Source organism: Lissotriton vulgaris, chromosome 10, assembly GCF_964263255.1.
Source record: "Lissotriton vulgaris chromosome 10, aLisVul1.2, whole genome shotgun sequence".
In the NCBI taxonomy this organism is placed as follows: domain Eukaryota; kingdom Metazoa; phylum Chordata; class Amphibia; order Caudata; family Salamandridae; genus Lissotriton; species Lissotriton vulgaris.
This window is the reverse complement of record NC_141698.1, coordinates 124863881-124885575: the sequence shown is the minus strand read 5'-3', so window position 1 is coordinate 124885575 and position 21695 is coordinate 124863881. Positions and strand designations below refer to the sequence as shown.

Sequence of the window (21695 nt, the reverse complement as noted above, 5' to 3'; positions counted from 1 at the left end):
GGTGCATGTAATTAGGATCAGAGATATATCTATATCCTAGCCCATCCACCCACTTGGTTGCTTTATTGCTCCTTGAGGCCGCTTGTTAAGTTCTTCGTCACCCCTCATTGTCTATTCCAGTCATTTTTTCCTATTATTTTTCTTTGCCCTGGGGGTTATTTTGATTTAGAATGGATTATATTACTTTCCATTTTTGAGTTTAACACATAGTACTATGGTGTTATTAGCACATTTAAGTCACAACATAGAGATTTACTAGATGGTGTGGACTTATGAGAACTATTGGGTTGCCATCATTAGTAGATGTCCCTAAGTATTTGTTTTGGAGATACAGGGTTGCCATCATTTATAGATGTCCCTGCAGGATTGTAAATATTGTTTGCTTGGTCTTAACGGTAGAAGTATTTATATTGCGCAATTTGCACAAAGTGTGGAAGTTTACATTTTGTATATTTTAAACATTCGCATAAGGCAGTTTTTTACAATAACGATTAATTTTGTATTGAGAAGTTTTTAAGTATTTATACTTTTATAACTGAATTCCCTGTTTTGCACAGAGTGAGGTGTTTACATTTTGCGTTATTTTGCACATCAACTTTGCACTAATGACATTATACTGTTTTGACCTTATTTATGCATTTATGCAGATACAATCTTGCTTCAATTCAATGAATTTATTCAGTCATATCAGCTTTTATATTTCTATGTGAATTAAACAGTAGGAGTATGTATTTATAAAAAAAAGCAACCCATACACTCGGTGACGCACAAATATACCGTAGTAGTATTTTATCTATGTTTATTGAAGTCACATGGTGAGCACTGGCATTTTAAAAAACCAGGCATTGTGGGTAATGTTTGACTGTGAACAAGGGCAACTGCCCGAAATGCGTCAGTTTAGTTTGCTGCTTTTTACCTAAATAAATAATATCTTGCCTCATATTTGGATTCGTGCTGACTTTCTGTTCCTGGGAGACCGGAGTTGCAGTTTGCAGTTTGCGTGCGTGCATATATATATATATATCCCGCTCCGTTCCACCCAAATGTCGCAATGAACACTCAGGAGCGGGTGTCGGTCAACGATCTGTGGCGGTAGTACCACATCAATATTTAAGCTCCAAACCTCACAAAAAGTGAAGAGACCGCACTCTGTTAGGGGTGAAACTCAGCACTTTATTTGCCGAGAAAAACGAACAGGTCGCATTTCGGCTCGCGCCTTTTTCCAACTGTTTACACAAACGGATGCTCCGCCATATTATATATTTACATCAGCTGTGCATTTCCTATTCAACATCTACATGAAAATCAGTCACGGACTATTACTTCACAGTTCGTGGGTGCCATCTTCAAGTGATAAAGTGTCCCATAATGACAGAATTTATTAATATGAACCGTATTAGGCTATCATGTATCTGTAATATAGAGCATCAGCAATTCATTCAGAGGGTGAGAAAATCTCTGACTGAGTCTGTGAGTGGGCAAATTATTGTCTAGGTGCATCTGTGAGTGGGAGGAGGACTGTCTTTGTAGGTCAGTGAGTCAGTGTGTTAGTGTCAGAGTGGATCTCTGAGTAGGTGTGTTAGAGTATGAGTGGGTGTGTGAATGTTTGAGTAGGTCTCCAAGTGGGTGTATGATAGTCTGACTGGGTCTGTGAGTGGGTGTGAGAGTGTCTCAATGAGTCTGTCAGTGGGTGTGAGAATATGAGTAGTTTTGAGAGTAGCTGTATCAGTGTCTGAGTGGATGTGTGAGTGTGTGTCAGTGTCTGAGGTAGTCTGTGAGTATGTGTGTCAGTGTCTGAGTGGGTGTGTGACTGGGTATGTGAGTGTCTGAGTGGGTCTGTGAGTGCATGTCTGAGTGGCCTGTGAGTCAGTCCAAGAGTGTCTGAATGAGTCTGTAAGTGCATGCCTGAATGGGTCCATGAGTGGGTGTGAGAGTGGCTGTCTGAGTGGGTGTCTGGGTGGGTGCATAAGTGTCTGATTTGGTGTCTGAGTGGGTCTGTGAGTGGGTATGAGAGTGTCTGTGACTGGGAGTGTTTGTGTGGATCTATCAGAAGGTGCGCTAAGCGGACGTGCACAGCCAGATTGAATCCCTAGTGAGACACTCAGACTGCTACAAAGCAGGCAGCACTGACTTTGTTAGATTTTAAAAAGTATTTCTTTTACAAATTGTCACTCGTACTGTATTGAACAGCACTTTAATTTTAAAACATTTCCTGCCAAACTGCTCTTATTACTTTTCTTACTTGTTCCCCTGGTGTCCCCTGGTCCGTAGCGGCGTGTGTCGATTGCACGGAGGGGCTAAACGCCAACAACACTCACTTCCTGCTGGAACGCAAGGTCAGCGCTCCACACACTGCTGTTGCTGTCCCGCCCACTCCCTGCTCATATGCCGGCAAGCCCGTCTGAGCCCATCCTCACCTGACCGTCGCCATATGCCAGACCCTCTGCCCAGTTCGCCCTGACCTTTCTCACCGCACATGGCCACTCTGGAATATACGAGTCTGGAGCTCCACTCCCTAAACACAGCCTCCCACCACCCACAGGGGAACCCCCCGCCCCTAGCAACGGCCACAATATCGAGGACTCCTCCCCACCCAGTCGCCAACACACAAAGTCACACAGAAACGTTAAGTGCATGAATAATGAACACTCCCTACAAACACCCAAACTCCTCAACTGTCTATATTGCAATGCTCGATCCCTTCCCAAGCACACACTAGAAATCTGGGCATTGCTAGATTCAGAAAAGCCAGACATATTCTTTGTCACAGAAACCTGACTCCAAGACTCTTCTATGCCAGACATCGCCGTAGCCATCCCCCCTGATTATAACATGTCCAGACTGGACAGGACTGAAAAAAGAGGTGGGGGTACTTCAATTGTCCATAGGACTAATATCAAGCTACTTGTCATCGACACCCATCAAGTTAAATGGGGCGAAATATGCATCTTTACCATAGATATGAAGAACAAGGAATCATGGAACGGCGCCCTCCTCTACACGCCCCCTAGCAATAAAACACATTTTGCCACCAAGCTCATGGAGATCATCATAGCTCCACATGTCCAGTTATCACGGTGAGCTGACACAAGACCCCCACACCAACGATCTTATCACCTGCATTAACGCGCTAGGGCAGTGGTTCCCAAACTTTTTTGACCCGTGGCTCCCTTGACCTAATTGGTAGTTGGCCGTGGCTCCCCACCATTTTTTCACCCGCGCACCGGGTGCCGCGGCGCACCCTTTGGGAACCACTGGTCTACATGAAGAATCAAGGCTAGACGTGATGAAGGAGTCAGAGAGTAGCCATCACTATCATAAAACTTTATTTGCAATCACAAAGATCTTATAAAGTACATCTCAATGCAGACAACACCATCATAGAGTAGTATAAAGCACTCCCACTAAAAGTAATCAGGCTAGAGAAAGGCTCAAGGAGCTCTGTGGCGTTACAACAAGTTTACAGGGGGTGGGCTCTGATCATGGGCATCCCCAGAAATGTTTTCGGGGGGGCGGGAATTTTTAACTTCATCACCATCCCCTTGCACCCTTTTCCCCTCTGCCTTACACCCTTCTCCCCCTCCACCTTGCACCCTTCTCCCCCTCCCCCTTGTACCCTACTCCACCTCCGCCTTTCACCCTTTTCTACCTCGTACCATTCTCCCCTCTGCCTTGCACCCTTCTCCTTCTCCTACTCCACCTCCCCCTTGCATCCTTTTCTACCTTGTACCATTCTCCCCTCTGCCTTGCACCCTTCTCCCCTCTGCCTTGCACCATTCTCCCCACTGCCTTGCACCCTTCTCCTCTCTGCCTTGCACCTTCTTTTCTCTGCCTTGCACCCTTCCCCCCTCCGCCTTGCACCCTTCCCCCTCCGCCATGCACCCTTCTCCTCTCTGCCTTGCACCCTATGTGAGGTGGGCTCTGATCATGGGCATCCGCATAAATGTTTTCAGGGGGAGGCACATTTTTTACTTCATCACCATCCCCCTTGCACCCTTTTCCCCTCTGCCTTACACCCTTCTCCCCCTCCACCTTGTACCCTTCTCCCCCTCCCCCTTGTACCCTACACCACCTCCGCCTTGCACCCTTCTCTACCTTGCACCCTTCTCCTCTCTGCCATGCAACCTTCCCCCCTCTACCTTGCACCCTTCTCTCCTCTGCCTTGCACCCTTCTCCCCTTTTGCCTTGCACCCTTCTCCCTTCTGCCTTGCACCCTTCTCCCCTCTGCCTTGCACCCTTCTCCCCTCTGCCATGCACCCTTCTCCCCTCTGCCTTGCACCCTTCTCCCCTCCCTGAAAAACCCTATTATTTCCCTACCTATGAAATGACGGGGGCCGGTTATGGTAAATTGGGAGAACCTGGCCACATGGGATTTTAACGAGCCACTTGGAAAGAGAACCTGACAGCAGGGTCGGATTGGGATGAAAATTCGGCCCGGGCACACAAAAAAATAGTGGCCCACAATTGCAGTTCGCAACCATTTATGCCGAAAAAGGTGATCGATTTCTTCTTAGCCGTTTGTAGTTAGATTTTTTTTTTATTGCAAAGTTATTTAAAACGTTTGCGTTTCTTGTTTTTTCTCTTATTCCATTGCAAAGTATTTGAATGAAACTCCTAACCTCAATCTGAGAAAACTGTCATCAGGCACCTGAGGCTTGTCTGTCTGGTCCTTGTAACCTGCTGTGGGGGGACAAAAGCGTCCTCCCCACACTGACGACGTGTTAATCACACTGGTCAAAAGACACAACTCTCTCAAAAGGCTTACTGACACCTACTGGGGCCTAAGATGGAAGAAGGTGCACCAATGGCGTCCTCCTGGCGCCTTACTGTCATTCTGCAAATAACAATGAATGGGCCCAATATGTGGCCTGCTCAGACTACCTCTCACCTGAAGCTGGAGCTCTACTGGGAAACCAGCCCAGGTATTTGGACTTTCTTGAGCCGCAGCCTAAAAAAATCGGCCCACAAGCTGGCCTCTGCCACAGGCCCCTCGGGCACAGGCCAACTGCCCGTCATGACAATCCGACCCTGCCTGACAGTGAAACTCTTAAACTCTGGGTGTGGCAGGGCCAAGCGCTGCGTGAAGCGCCTGTGCTTCGGGTGTGGGAAAACCCTGACACAAAGTGTGAACCACGCATGCCCTGCCCTTTGTCAGTCACATACTTTGAATCCCACGTGCTCTATGTATGTATGGCAGTGCTTGGCTTTGGACCACTGTGGGTCTGGGTGTCGCCGCCGCAGTCCCTGACTCTGAGGGTCAAACACACCAAGTCTCTGGAAGAAGGGGTTGGTGCCCCCACTCCGGGTGTAAACGGGATTCTAGGAAAGCCTCACTTGACTCGGACTCAGAAACCCGGCAGCGCTTATTGCTCCCTGGAACAAGTCAGCGCAACCATGCCTAACTCCGAGGTGGAGCTTTGAAACATGCATGCTGCATATGGCTCTGTGTGTGAAACATATGCGTGGCGAGTTGACCCTGTCTCTTGAAAGATGCATGCTGCATATGATGCGGCGGTGCCTGTCTCGACGTGTGTGAAACACATGCTCTGCGTGTGACTCAGAGCCAATCGTGCTCTGTGTGGCAGTACCATAACTGAAACACACGTGTGTGCATCGCGTTTGGTCCCGGGGTGTAGCTTCCATTGGTGAACCAGCTGCAGTGCCAGTGTCTCACCGCGACTTTTCTCAGATCCACATCCTGCGCGGCGTCGCGGCGCCCCTGGCTTCCCTTCACGGCGCACCAGGGCGCCGCGGCGCACACTTTGGGAACCATGGCGCTAGGGCTAACAATGTTAGAGACTGGCCCCACACATATTGCCGGCCACTCTCTAGACCTCCTATTCACAAACTCACCAAAAGTTCCGGTCAACCAGCTGCTCCCTGTCCTATGGTCAGACCACCAAGTAATCACATTCAGTATTTTTGAAAACCCCACTCAACCCCACTCCAGGAAAGAAGTGAAAATGAGCAGATCTTGGAATAAGATCAACTTAGATTCCTTTTCCACTCATTTCTCTCCCCCCCCTCATCACTCAGCTCACCGATCCTAACAAGGCAGCAAAAGATTTAGAACGCACCATTACCTCTACCTTAGACACTATGGCCCGAAGAAGGCAACCAGATGTCCTAATAAAGTTTCCCCATGGTTCACCCCTAATCTAAAATCAACCAAACTCGCCGCCAGGACAACCGAACACAAATGGCGAAAAAATAAAAATCTAACTGACAGACATCAATATAAAGCAACACACAGACTTTATATGAACGAGATAGCTCCAGCAAAAAAAGCGTACCTAGGGAACAGGATAAGCCAGGCAGCAAACTCACACAGAGTTATATAAAATAGTCAAAGAATTCACACACCCCCCAGCTTGCCAACCCCCACTTACTGAGTCCCAAGAATGGGTCAACGCTCTCTCATCTTTTTTTAATGACAAAATCAATGACATCCATAAACTCTTCACCCAACCAACCAACACGACCCTAACCAACATACCGCCTGAGCAGACTTCTAACAAATCCTCCCCCCACTCCACTGTTCTTACTGAATTCCATACATTTGCTGAGGAGGGAGTAGCCATCACAATTAATAAACTCAAATCAGGGTCTCCAGACGACCCAGCCCCCTCCCCTCTAAAATTGCGCCGGCTCTGATTCCCGACTTGACTAAAACTCTTAACCTATCATTATCCCACGCCACCGTTCACGCCCACTGGAAAGAGGCCATAATCAGACCAATCTTTAAAAAAAACAACGCCGACCGAAAACAGCTCCTAAACTATCGCCCGATCTCCCTCTTGCTACTGTTCGGTAAGGTCATGGAATCCCTAATGAATAAACAACTGTGCAAACACCTGGAAGACAACAAGCTGTTAGACCCATCATAATCAGGAGTGTTTCATAGCACTGAAACTGCCTTACTCGAGATCCTGGACAACATCAGGCTGACCCTCGATGCAAGACAATCCGCCATCCTGATCTTGCTCGAACTATCAGCTGCCTTCGACACCATCTCACATGGTTTTCTCTTAGAACGCCTAGTTGAGATTGGTATTGAAGGCTCAGCCCTACTTTGGATCAAAAGCTATCTGACTGGAAGACGGTCAAAGGTCCAAATAGGGTACTTTTCCTCAGCATATCTGGAAAACAACAAGGGTGTCCCCCAGGGTTCAATACAGAGCCCCACACTTTTTAATCTATACTTATCACCTCTGGCTAAGGTAATTAGAGCACACGGATTCGAACCCTTGTCCTATGCTGACGATACACAACTACAAAATTTCTTTGAAGGTACAAATGAGAATTTTGTACAATCAGAAAATAGATCTGGCCTTAAGCCGCCGTCGACTTTCCTTCCCACTTTAGAACAGGTGGCACTTGAAAGAGCCATCTTTGAACATGTAGTTTTTAACAAACTTACAGCAGCAACCAAATATATCCCACCACCCACTTTTAACATCACACGCAAAGAACATCTAGCACTTGAGGCTCTTAAACAAAATAAGGACCTAATAGTTAAATGCTGTGACAAAGGTGGTGGGATAGTTGTCCTTGACAAGGATCAATATATCCTGAAGATGGAGCAATTACTTCACAATGAATTACATTACATACCTATATATAGAGACCCTACTAAAAGAGTGCAAACAAGTATTCTCCAATTGACCACACAGGCACTCAAAAAGAATTTCATCTGTGAAAAAGAGTGGCAATTTCTCAAAATACAACAGCCCAAAATGGCAGCAATATATGGAATCCCCAAGATGCACAAAGACAGCAGTGATCCCCCTTACAGACCAATAGTTACAACTATTATTTCAGTAACAGAGACTTTATCGAAGTACGTCGATACCATTTTAAGACCATTTGTCTCACAGATCCCCTCTTACATCAGAGACACTAGAGAGATCATAAATGTAGTAGAACATCTTCAATTTAATGCAAATAGGCAATTGTTGGTCACTATGGACATAGAGGCCCTTTACTCTAACATTCCGCAAACAGGAGCTATGGAGGCAGTATCTTGCTTTATGGAAATATACAATATTGACTGCCCGATAGTATTTGTCTTGGACTGTTTACGTATAGTCCTAACTGAAAACACATTTTAATTTATTGGGTCCCTATTCAAACAAACAAAGGGCGTAAGCATGGGGGCTCCAACAGTGGCTAATATATATGGCTCTGTATGAGTCACAATTTGTGTACAATGAAATTGCTCCGTTCAGTGAGTCTGTAACATCATGGTCTAGATATATAGACAATGTCTTTTTTATTTAGACCTCAGATCCAGAAGAGCTCACCACGTTCGTTTCCTGACTTAACTTATGCGATAATAGGATCTTTTTTACAGCTACCTCCAGCAATAATAAAGTGGAGTTTTTGGATATTATTATCCAAAACAGAGAGAACTGCTTAGAAGTAGACCTTTACGTGAAGCCTACAGCCAGTAACACTTTGTTACATTTTACAAGCTTTCATCCTGAGTCACAAAATAACAGTATTCCGTTTGGTCAGCTCCTGCGCTTGCGCAGGAATTGTACCACGGTACAGGATTTTGATAAAAGAGCTGAAGAAATGAAAACCAAATTCCTAGTACGTGGATACCCGAAACGTCTCATACGTGATTCGTACAAACGAGCGAGATTTTTTGACAGACAGCACTTACTTATGACGCATCCTAAAGAGACCAATCCTAGATTGGTATTTGTGCCGAGACATTCAACTATGAATGTAAAGATACAACATAAAATTAACACAAATTGGCACATTCTAAATGCTACTAGGCCGAAAAACAGCGTGTTACCAAAACCTTTATAGGCGTATAGGAAAAACAAGAATCTCAAGGATCTTGCTGTACGTTCCAGGATGCAGACTAAATCGCCAAATTCAGTGCAAACCTCCATTACCGTTCAGGCTTTACCTACTGGAAATTGTAAGTGCCTTTCCTGTGTGGCTTGTGAATTTGCGTTTGAAGCCAGGCAATTTTCCTTTAACAACGTGAGCTTGCAAGCCAAGACATTAACTAATTGCAGAACAACCAACGTAGTCTATTTATTGTTATGTCCCTGCAATAAAGGCTACGTGGGTGAAACAGCACACATGATGTCAACCAGATTATCAGAACATAGGTCAGCAATCTGCACACAAAAAGTACAAGCCCCTTTGGTGAAGCACTATATGGAGGCTAAACATAGTGCTGATGACATACGCTGGCTTATTTTGGAGAAAATTCACACAACTTCTGGCACTATAAGCACGAACATACTTAAGTGCAGAGAGGTATATTGGATCTTTATTTTGAACACTTACCTCACAGGGATGAATAATGAAATACCCTTGGACCTGGTCCAAAATACAACTGTGGATGACCCCTGGAACTTTTGGGGGTATAGCTTGCACAACAAGGCTTTATTGGCACTTTACTATACAGATTTACAAGCTGTCAGACAGTTTGACAGTCATGAATATTTTTTGCTGATCTACTGAGAACGTTCTCTTTAGTTTGTATATAAGCTTCTTTATAAGAATTTTTTATATTCAATAATATTTTTGGACACACTTGTATCGACTATATATCCCTTTCTTATTTAGAGATAATCATTTTTACCTTTATGGTTTCACATATACCTGACACAACTTATTCCCTAGTCATATTATCCATAGTTCATGGTACTGTATTAATATCGATTTCAGTTTTTTTATTGAAACCTTAAGATGGCCGCCATAGACGCACATTCTCTCCTTCCCCTTTTTATATTTCCAATCGTCCAATCCTATTAGTTAGCTTCCGGGTCATGAAGTCTACATTTCCCGTATACAACGCGCCTTTTCTCTAGCTTCGGGTATATAAATATCGAGCAACGTTTGGCTTCCCTTGTTGCCGATCGGAATGCTGTGGGACCCTTCTATCTACTTTCCGCGTGCAGAGTATCTTTGAAACAGACTATGCTGCGGGGACCCTTTCGTCTACTCTTGGCGTGCTGAGCATTTTTAAAACGGACAAATTGAATAGACGCCCACATAGCGCTTAAATAATCGGTAAGCTATCGTAAACTTAATAAAAACAGTAGTTACACTGCACACTAGTACCTTCAGTACCACTATTTTTTCTGGGTTCTGGGTAGTTACTATTTCTTCCCAGTTTTTGTTGTTTAGGGTGTTGAACACTTATACTCATTACCGCATTGCATGCTCCGGCTCTAGAAATAGTCCATTCGAATATAAGCGCAGACAGCTTTCTAACAAATGGTAAGCTGCTGTGAACTTTAAAGACATTGGTTCTCTTTACATGTTAGTAGTCTATCCACTGCTATAATCATTAATTGTTGTAAATTTTGGCCATTGCTCACTTTGCCACTGGATTCAAGCAAGCCGGGCTGAAGACGGCTGGAATGCCAGAAACTGGTCCTCGGAAGCTTGTTTCCGGTCCAGGGAAGGCATGGCTTGGCAGTTCAGGCTGGACTGTTCCCATGAGGCACAGGGTCAGACTGATTTGCATATAGCCATGTCAGAACTGGGGTGGCAGAGTCGGCTAAAGAACGGTGATGGCTTAAACCCAGATCTGTTGACTGGTTGTGAGTGTTTGATTGGTTCAGATGCTCCGTCCATCACCACCCCCTTTTGTACCGCTTTGTTCACCATAAGTTGGCAGGGTATGCTCAGACGTGAGTTCCTTGCTCACTTTGCCATTGGATTCAAGCAAGCCGGGCTGAAGACGGCTGGAATGCCAGAAACTGGTCCTCGGAAGCTTGTTTCCGGTCCAGGGAAGGCATGGCTTGGCAGTTCGGGCTGGACTGTTCCCATGAGGCACAAGGTCAGACTGATTTGCATATGGCCTTGTCTGAACTGGGGTGGCAAGGTCGCTAAAGAACGATGATGGATTAAACCCAGATCTGTTGACTGGGTGTGAGTGTTTGATTGGTTCAGATGCTCTGTCCATCACCACCCCCTTTTGTACCGCAGCGCTGTAAATGGCTACTTGTATAAACAGCTGTGATAAATGTGGATCACACTAAGTCTGAATAATTGGTAATACAATTTAAACTTAACCGTTATATTTATGTACATCTCATATTGATCGACCCATAAATACGAGTGATCAATCACCTCCTGTGACCGTACAACATTGGATATAGGAGCATTGAAAAGAAAGCTGGTCACCAACACTATTCTTATGCGATGTACAAAGCTACTGTGATTGTGTGATAGTATAGCATACAAAGGAGTAGATACACAGTGAAAACAGAATAAAAAGGATAAGGCATCTGCGTTGACTACTTCATTATTTAAGCAGTAATGTTGAAGGACACTGAACTGGGCCAAGTGGTTTGCAGTCAACTAGCTAGTGATATTGACAAACAGGGTGGGACTGGTCATAGCAGGCATCAGGCATATACTGAGAAGGCTGAAAGGGTGGGGGACGGTTTTGCAGCAATAAAGGCCAGTTTTGTTACGGGGCTGGTATTGCATCGGTACTGCAATATCGGCCCCCGGTAGCAAAAGCACAAGTGCTTTGCAATTGCACCCCCTCCGCCCTCCCCACTGGGGGGCTGGTCTGACAAAATTGCCAGGGCTGCTTTGGGCTCCCAAAGCAAGGTACAAGCAATGACTGAATGGTGTCATGGAGATTTGTGACACCGTAACAATATGTTTATAACCAGCGCAATTAAAATACGCTATAAGGATTGGATCATGTTTGGAGGAGAGTTAAGAATGGTAACTCAAGTATTTGGGCATGTAGGAAGAAGCCATGGTGGTTAGGAGATATTGTAGAATATATTTGCCATAAAGCAGTAAAATGTGGATTTGTATCTTTTTGGCCCTGATTACATCTTGCACAGTACCATCAGGGTTCAAAGTCCACCTGCAGAATTGCTGTTACTGTGTGTTAACACCAGAACAGTACTGTGTAATTACGAGATAAACCACATTGGATTCGGAATCATTGGGTGGCACTGGATTCACCAGTAATAAAACCACACAGAATTCCTAATTCTGGGGGTTTAACTTTGGTAGTAAATATATACGGGGACCTCTGTGTGTGGTGAGAGTGCAGAGAGGGGGGTGTGGGGAGTAGGGTAGCAACGTAGAAGTAAAGTGCCTGGAGGTGGGATCCCTGCTTGCTCCCTATACCAAAAAAACTAGGAAAGAGGCTTGTTTCTACACTGTAGCCAACGTCTAATGAGAAGTTTCCCGACAGAATTACAGCCCAGTATTATCTGGTACAGTGTTCCAACTCCTGGTAAAATTAGTTGCAGGAACACTGGCCACTTAGAATGAGGCGGAGCTGGATTCCATGCAGTAATTCTGCTCTACAAGACTCAGAAGCAGGGCTTAGAGTAATAAACAATCAACGACATTCCCTATTTCAGAAGATGGAGAATTACTAAAGGAGCTAACTGCTATTTCTTACACATTTCTGAAGCTCTTTTCATAAATGTAGTTTGTTTTAGGATTCTAACATTTTCTTTTCTTGAAGACAATGCGGAGGAAGTTGGGCACTTGTTTATTCGGTTTACTAATGGCAATGTGGCTGAAAATACATACTTGGAGTATTAAACGGTTTCCTAAATTACAAAAAAAAAATATCCACAATAATTATAACACCACTTCACTGGCCTATTTTTGACTAGTGCTGTTACATGTCATAGTTGTAAGTAAAGAAGTGCGCGGTACAAACAACTGGTACCACCGAATTATCAGAGCAAATGTGAGGAGGTGTTAATGTGTAAGAAGAATATTTGTGTATATCTATTGTGTTCCATTTTGTTGTGGTGGTGATGTGTTTTCTTGTTTTATGGGCTGCTTTGTTTTTGTGATCAATTATCTCATTGTGGTATTGTTGTTTCGTACTGCGGTTGTTGGGTTCCATTGTGTTGTGAATGTTTTCTTCGGTTGTGTCCTGTTATGTGTTGGTTGTATTGTTATTTTGCTTGGTTTTATGTGTGTTATGTTCTGTTGTGCTCTTTAATTACTACGGAGATGTCCGGAAATCCCACTACATTTCCAGCTGAAAGCAGAACATTCCTTGAAAGTTCCAGGACAAACAATTATTTACAAGTGTATTAGGTGGAACCATATCTCTGCTGTAGCTCTTTTAAGCTTCAGCTCAAAATGGTGGCACAGGCTTTATATGAAACTGCCCCCTAAGTTTATAAAATTATAGATAGTTTGAATGTCTTACACATGGGTCTGCTGAATTCTATTTCTAATTACAGCATGGAAATGACTGTTTGCATTAATGGTGGTTTGTGATGCATATAAGGCGAGAGGAGGCCAAAAAGAGGCTTAGAATAAGGGATTACATGAGGAACAATGGTAAAGTGGGTCATATACATAGAAAGGAAAAATGGTGAAAAGAAGGATAAATATATAGCAAGCAGGATAAAGGAGCAGAGATGGAGATAGAGAGTGAGAGAGAGAAAGAGAGAGGGAGAGAGAGATCAGCGAAGGAAAAAGCCTCCAACCCTTTCTTTAACACAGTATTTACCTCCTTGAGCAAGGTTACTGTGTCAATGTGTTTTAAAATGCACTGCCACAATTTCTTCAATAAATTCATTTGTCCCCAACATAACTGCTGCAAGGCAATTAAATACCTTCCCAAGTGTAAAACTTTTTGCCATCATTGCAAGCGGCAGGAAAATATTTATTGCACCTGATGAAATCCAAGTTAGAATTTTATCAGCTGCTGTAAATAGCAACTTTATAGGGAGAAACAGGGCGATTTTGGCACTTGCCAAACCAAAATCTAAATGTTCTGGAAAATTCCGAGTGTTTTTTCCCGGACAAATATCAGCAGGTTTGACCTGACAGGAATTACCGCTCATATTGTAATTAGCTGGGAAGCTTGCAATTAGTTCCTTTCTGTTCCTGTTCCAGCCATCCTGCTGTGGAGTCTCCAATTGTAACTTGTTGCCCTAGGAATGCATACATGGGGGGATTCACAAAGAAATGTTGTAATATGTGAGGTAGTCTTCAAGTTGAATTCATTCCTGTATTCTTGCCCTCCTTTAAATTGGTCCCAAAACATCTCAAATGGGATTTAAAGAGGAATATTTATATTCGAGTAAGAAAGGATGGTATCCTCTTTGTATTTTATTTTTAGAGATTTGGGGCTAGATGTATCAAGCGTTTTTTGTCGCAAATGCTGCGGATCGCAAAATAGCAGCGTTTGCGACAGAAAAACAGGAAATGCGATGTATGAAAAAATCGCATCGCAAATTTAAGGAATCGCAAAATTCGCGATTCCTTAACTTTGCGTCAGCATTTAAGGAATCGCAAATTGCGATTTCTTAAATGCTATGCATCAAGCATTTTCCTTTAAGAAATCGCAAATTACCACCAACTTGTAGTTGGTGGTAATTTGCGATTTCTTTTACAAATGCACTTTTTGCAATTTGTAAAGGTGGCATGTGACGCTCATACATGCCCTTAGGGCATGTATGTACGCCATATGCGCACACATGTCAATTTCTGGGGTGCAGCAGGGTGTCCTTAAGACACCCTTGCACCCTTGAAATTATTCTCAATTTGCGATTAGCTAATTGCGATTCGCAAATTGAGAATAATTTTCCATTCCTTCCTATGAGCCTCCTGGCCCATAGAAATGAATGGGAAATTATTCCTTAATTGCGATTAGCAATTTGCTAATCGCAATTAAGGAATTTTAAGAAATCGCTAAAAATTTGCGAATTTCTACATACATACCTTTTTGCAAATCTCAAATAGCGATTCCTTAAAAATCGCTATTTGAGATTCGCTAAAGGGTATCTTGATACATCTAGCCCTTGGTCATTTCAAAAGCGTGTAAGAGTACATAAAAGAGAACTCCTTAACGTAAATACTTTTATGAACTGGTCCCGATATGTTTACACCCATCTTTATTGTGCAGATGCCAAACTCAATGTAGATCTGTAAAGTGTGCTGTAAGAGACCGCAATTTTAGTTTAACCTACCTCTGGCATAAAAGTGACTTGAAACTCCTATCTTAATTTATGCCAGTTTTCTTATCCACTATGTCCTTATATCTTTAGCATCTTGATCGTGACTTGAAATTAGAATTAGCCATAATATTAATGGACTTCATCACTGCCACTCTATCTCTTCTTCTTGCACCCTTCATATGGGAATGATACCTGTCTGGATTGAACATGTCTGGTTCTGGCCAATACTCTGGATCCCGGTGCAGTGTATATAACGGGATCATCACCACCATTCCTTCTGGGATTGTCACTCCATTCAGCTCCACAGTCTTCTTACAGACTCTGTCAAGACGTCCTCCAGTAGGGTACATTCGGAGGGTCTCATTAATTGCCATCTCCAAGTACTCCATCTGTAGCAGTGCATCATATGTGGGAGGAGCCTACAGTTAATGGAAAGTACCGTAGATTAGAGATGAAACGCTATACGTGATATACAGTTTTCTTATTTGACACAAAGGCATCACCCATGTAGTGCAAGAGATCTTATTACTAAGGCATCTCTTAGAAGATGAGTGAGATTGATGAGTGAAATGTATAAAGTGCACAGAGGCTCCCCGGAGTGTCATGATGCAGACGTACGTTGGCTTCAAGGGGTTAGAATCCTGAAGTGGATGGTTCACAAATCCAGTCCCTTCGCCCTTCTGGGTCATACATCTTCCCAAAACAGTTTCATGTTATTTATGCCAATTTAAAAAGATTTACAAAACCTTGCTCAGACATGTCTCTGCACACTTACTATTTCCTAAGCAAGAGTTCTAATTAGGAGTATAAGCCTTCTGTTTTCTAAGGAGCTTGGGTGCCACCCCAATTGACTATTGTGGTATTGGCTTAAGAAAGAAAAACAAATAATTGATCATGTATATGTTATGTAGACATTGGGCCATTGAGCACACAAGCTGCTTCAAAGGCCAAGAGTTCAAATAAGCAAAATCTATGGCCAACCAATAGTTCACCAGTGACACTTTAAGTATCACTGCAAAACACAAGTACACAAATAGAAGACAATGAAATTAACCTTGATAGAATGCTATACTATATTCAGTACTGCACGTACAAATAGGTCCTTCTTAGCAGCCTCACTTTCTGTCCCATCTTGCGAAAACTGCAAACTTGTGATACAGACTCTATAGAATCTTTAAGGAGTTGGTGGATCTCCATACTATTACGCTCTTTATTCCCTTCACAAAAGATCTTATGTTGAATCCCCTCATTTAAATCCCACAAGTAGTAGGATGTGAAATAAATTCTTGCCTTCTTCAAATACTTGCAGAACCTACCTTCTCATTATGAGTAAATTAACAATTGGCACCCTTCTTCTCCTCATTCATCAATTAAACGGTCCCTTTAGATGATGTCCTCTAATAAATGAGGCACGCCACAGGCTCATTTGGCAACTCTCAATAAACATCAATCCAGTGTTTTCATTACAAAGATACGCTAGATACCAATAGGAGACTGGTTCGAGGAGAAAATGTTGTGAATTTTGTTTAGGTTCAACAACCATTAAGCAACCAAAAAAACTCAACTGCTCACTACAGCAGAACTCGTCACGCCATGGATCCAAGGTGCACATGCTCTTTGATTCTGTTCGACATCTGTGCTGGCTTTAACACCATTAAGCATATCATATAGCTAAATTGTCTACGATCAGAGTCAAGAATTGGGGAAAGGCATTTAGTTTGTACATTCCCACACAGTCATCACCAAAATACCATGAGAAGTACCAAAAACCTTAATTACCAATTATGTCACTGTCCACTGCAACCACTTACACAACATTAGTTTCCAGAAACACGGTCAGTCAGGTCAATAGGATAATCTGACAGTGCCTGAAAAGCTGGCCCGACAAGGCATATGTGGGTTCATTTTTAACTCCCTGGAAATAACACTCTGGGTTGGATACTGTTGAAATGGGGTCTCTTTGGCAGAGGTATGCACGCTGTCTAATTAGGGACCACAGTCCTAGTCAGGGTAAGCCAGATATAAAACACAAATTAACCTGTGCTCACCTTCTGGTACCTTGGCACAGAGCAGTCAGGCTTAACTTAAGAGATAATGTGTAAAGTATTTATGCAACACTTAAATTACAGTAACACATTGCAAACACCACAAATGACCACACTATTTTATAAAAATAGAGAATATTTATCAGAGTGAAACAAGTCCAAAGCAACAGAAATCCAATAAGTAGCACTCGAGATATGAATTTATAAAGATTAAATGTGAAAACAGTGCTCAGAAGTCACTAGCGGTCAAAAGGTTACTTGAGGTCGCGAGGGACCAGTATAAATCCAAAATTCAGGCCGATCACAATGGAAGGCAGGCTGGCTATAGAACCTACACAGGGCCTGCTGAAAAAGTAACTTGTATGACCGAATGATATCCGCATGTATCCGGATGCATAAAACTAGATCGGTCAGACTCCCTCGCTCTGAGTCGTTCTGAAAGCATTCCTTAACTGATTCGGCTGGAATGGTTTCCTAACCAGATTGTACTCGACCCCTTAGTATTTGAAATTCAACCTCACCATAAGCTGCAATTTTAAATTGTGAGTTCATAGACAACAAATTCTAAATTTCTATCTGCTCCCAATTGGAAATTACATTTAGTAGATGTTTTAAGGAAAACTCAATGCTAACCTATGGGAGAGATAGGCCTTTCAGTACTGAAAAAACACATTTAGCAGTTTTTCACTACAAGGACATGTAAAACACAAAAGTACATGTCCTACCTTTTATATACACCCTGCCCTGCCCATAGGGCGGACTAGGGCTTACCTTAGGGGTGACTTATATGTATCAAAAGGAAAGGTTAGCCAGGTTGAAACAGCAAATTAAAACTGCACACACTGGCTCTGCAGAGACAGGCTTAAACCATGTTTAAGGGCTACTGACGTGGGTGGCACAATCAGTGCTGCAGGCCCACTAGTTGCATTTAATTTACAGGTCTGGGCACATATAAGTCACTTTACTAAGGACTTACAAGTAAAGTGTATATGCCAATAGTGTATAAGCCAATGTTACCATGTTTTAGGGAGAGAACAGAAGCGCTTTAGCACTGGTTATTAATGGTAAAGTGCCCAGAGTCCTGAAGTCAATAAAAATGAGGACAGGAAATATAGAGAATGAAGGCAAAAAGTTTGGGATGACCCTGCAGAAAGAGCCAGACCCCACAGATACCACCAGCTAGTGCTACAATTCAGCTGGTGGTTAGAGGTGGGGCCCACTGACACAAATATTTTGGGGGGACCAGCACTCATTATTTCCCAACAGACTGTGATCCGGTGCACAAAAGAGAAAAACACAAAAGGGTGGAATAAGGAGGAAGAAAAAGTAAACAGCGATAAAGGGAGAAAGCTGGGATTAAATAGATTGAGTTAGAAATACCGGGGAAGTCGGTGGTGGATTAAATAAGTATGAAGTTGAATCAAGTCCTTACAGCCTTCGCATTCTACATTGGCTCTGGTGCACATCTTTGGGCCCAGCACTTATTTGACAAAGTAAGCACTAGATATCACCATTCATAATGAGAGTATAAGTGTCTTGCAAATGAGACTAACAGTTGCCCATGTATGCTTGGCTGCTGCAGGGCAGAATACACAAAGTTCGAAGCACAAGAGATTTTTTACAATCTGACTAATTGCTGGAACCTTGTTCTGTTCATAAAACCACCTGACAGTATTTTGCCCCTTGCCAAATCCAATGACATTGTCTCCTCAAACAATGTGTGGGCTACTTTTCTGTATAAACTATTGTAAGGTGAAAATCTTGGCTTTTCCAGGTCTTGGAAATATTTGGAACCGTAGTTTGTCTCTGTTACATCTTCATGGCATGGCATGTTTTAAGCAGATATGGCTAGCACTGAAAGAGTTTTATCAGGACTGGACTTTAAAATGCTAGGTATTTCTAGAATTTTAGAACTACTTTGAAATTATTTCACAGGTTATGCTTTTCAATGGGTTACTGTGGCTAAAGGGGACTTTAGTTGTACTTTCTTATTTTGAGGCAAAATGTGGGTAATTTTTATGAAAAAAATAAAATGAAACAGTTTCCACAGTAAAAACTGCCATATGGTGCTGTATAATGAGTCTGCCTATCAAATATATGATAATCCAGGCACATGTATTATTGCAAAACCAAACACTTTTTAGAGGATGAAGTAAAAAACTGTTATTTGAAAAGTCTTAAAATTCTTTTGCTATTATCTTGAAAGGTTGTCGCTCTCGCTTCTCTACCTTTATGTTTGAAGAAAATGTTGTTTAACAACCAGGAGGAGATAACTGGCATCTGGGAACATATATGTTAATTAAACTAATAGGATTGTTAATACAGGATGTTATTTTTATAGATTACATTACCGATTAATATTACAAAGATAATAGCTTTTTCATTAGTACAGTATGTTCACGGTTGTTAAATAATGATTGTGCTAATAGACGTATTTTCACAAACTTTGTATTTAATTAATGCAGAGGTAGAAAATAGTTTTTATAGTTTACTTTAACCTCATCACTGCGACGCATATTCCGCCGCAGTGCTGAAGGTTCTAATTGCGGGTGCGGTCATGACGGCTCCAGGCCGTCATCAGCACACGCCCACCGTGACGCATGACGGCTGGGAGCCGTCATCAGCATCGAAAAGGTTAAATTGTATTTATGAAAAGACGAGTTACAGAGTTAGCATCTATTGTTTCAAGTTGTACATGTTTGGGTAATCTGGACCACCGTAGTATGCAGCAGTGCAGTCCATCCACAAATAGTTAAAATGCAACTTCCATAGAAGCTGTATCACAAATATTCAAAAGGGGTATGCAGCAGGAGTTATCCCAAAAGCCTTGGTAGACAGGCTCTCACAAGGATATGGCGTTGATATAGGGAATCACTTTTTGAAGCAAAGCCTCAGTCAAATCATGACAAATGTGTCTACCTTCAAACCAGACTTCAATCAATCAATCAAATTGTCTTTATTCAATCTTCCAAAGATAGATCATAAAAGATGCACACAAAAATACAAAAGGAAATAGCAGCCACATAAATTTTAAATTAAAAACACCATAGGTTAGTTCACGTCAATTATCAAGAGTAAAAACTAATCAAATAGCTAATAAAGTGACAGTACAACATTACTAAATTTGGAAGAAACAGCAAAGATCTAGATTAATATCAAATATAGACCTTGAATGCTCTGTAAAATCAATTTTAAAAGTTTAAGAACACCAAGGTGCATTCAAAAGTGCATTACAAAGACATTTTAAATGGGATAATTCATAACATTTCATAAGGTGCTTTTTTTCAGAACATCATACTCCGTCTCTTGGAGAGGGAACATTTTAAGAAGCTTGCGACTGCAAAGCAAACATTACAATCAAAAAGTTGCTGAAGAAAATAAAAAGCTGCTTTGCACTTAGGGAATTTATGACTCCGCAATAGCAGAAGTAAAAACTTCCTACTATAGGGGAGATACAATTTACAAAAAAAACCAAAGTGCAAAATAGGTTGACTTGTTTGTTCATCGCAAAGGCAAATTGCAATTGTTTCTTGGGTGTACTGGCCTAAGGGGAAGCAAATCATCCAACAAAACGACCCCAGCCTAAACTTCGTCAGCAGGTTTCTTTCATAGAGGTTGGTCATGCATAAAAAATACAGAGCAGTCGATGGGGTTGTTTGCATAATACAGTATTCTCTCACTGAGGGTTTGATCACTTCAGAGAGTTCCCTAGACAATTGTCTATGCTTGCAAAAACTGTCCTTGACCAACTTTCTATCTCCTTTTCCTACTAACTCTGGGTGCTCAAACAAGGAACTATAGCATAATTACAGAAAGCAAGTTTTAATGTAATGGAGCCAAGGAATGGACAAAGCGTGAGCGCAGTCTAAACAGTCTCTAATAACAGCTCAATTAAAATCGGCTTCTTTATTAGACCACATTGAACACCAGAGTACCAAAGGGGCAGCATTAATTTTGTCTTGAACATAGTCCAATCCCAGCTCCAAATGGAGAGAAAAATGGAGTGATGAAGGAGGAACCCCTAGGACTCGGCAGCAAAATCCTCTAGCTGCAGTGTACAAGCGTCCCTATATACCCAGATACCCATACCATATGTTAAAATTGGCAGACATTTTCGGGTATACATTTCTAGTATAGGAGCAATGGGCTTTTTTCCGATAGACATTGCATGCGAGAATGTCATACCAATAGCTTGGGTGTATTGAGTTACTTTATTTTTTACGCAGGTAATCCACTGACAGTTTTCATCAAACTCCAAACCTAAGAATGGAAACGTGCTGACCCTTACCAGGGATTTACCCTCAAGGTTTAAACTGCGAGTTTCGGTGTGTCTAGGACCATAAATCATTGTAAAACTTTTCTTATAATTTGGCTCCAAACCCAAATACTTCATAAAGTTGACATAGCTGACGATTAGCTTTTTAAGACAGTACGCAGTCCTCGCCAAAAGGACTGCGTCGTCAGCATATATCAAAGCAGGCACTGCCTTATTCTCCACACATGGGACATCAGCCCCAACGGAAACCAGGGTCTTCTCCTTCAATTCAGACTTAAATCCAATTGATAAATACATTCCCAAGCACAAGCACCTGCTATTTGCGGGTGAACCCAATCTAGCAAGGGGCTACGTTTGCATTTAAAAAGAATCAGATGGAATCTACAGATCCATGATCCAGAATGACACACTTATGGCCCGATTGGGCTC

At 42.4% G+C, this 21695-nt stretch overlaps 1 protein-coding gene across 2 annotated transcripts in view; it reads right to left on the bottom strand.

Moving 5' to 3' along the window:
- Positions 1-21695, bottom strand: part of LOC147684820 (cytochrome P450 3A21-like) — a 265486-nt gene that overhangs the window by 22826 nt on the left and 220965 nt on the right. For both annotated transcript variants that reach the window (XM_086940695.1, XM_086940694.1), the window contains exon 11: positions 15138-15364. In XM_086940695.1, the coding sequence (XP_086796821.1) occupies positions 15138-15364 (227 nt within the window). The remainder of the gene's footprint in view (positions 1-15137; positions 15365-21695) is intronic.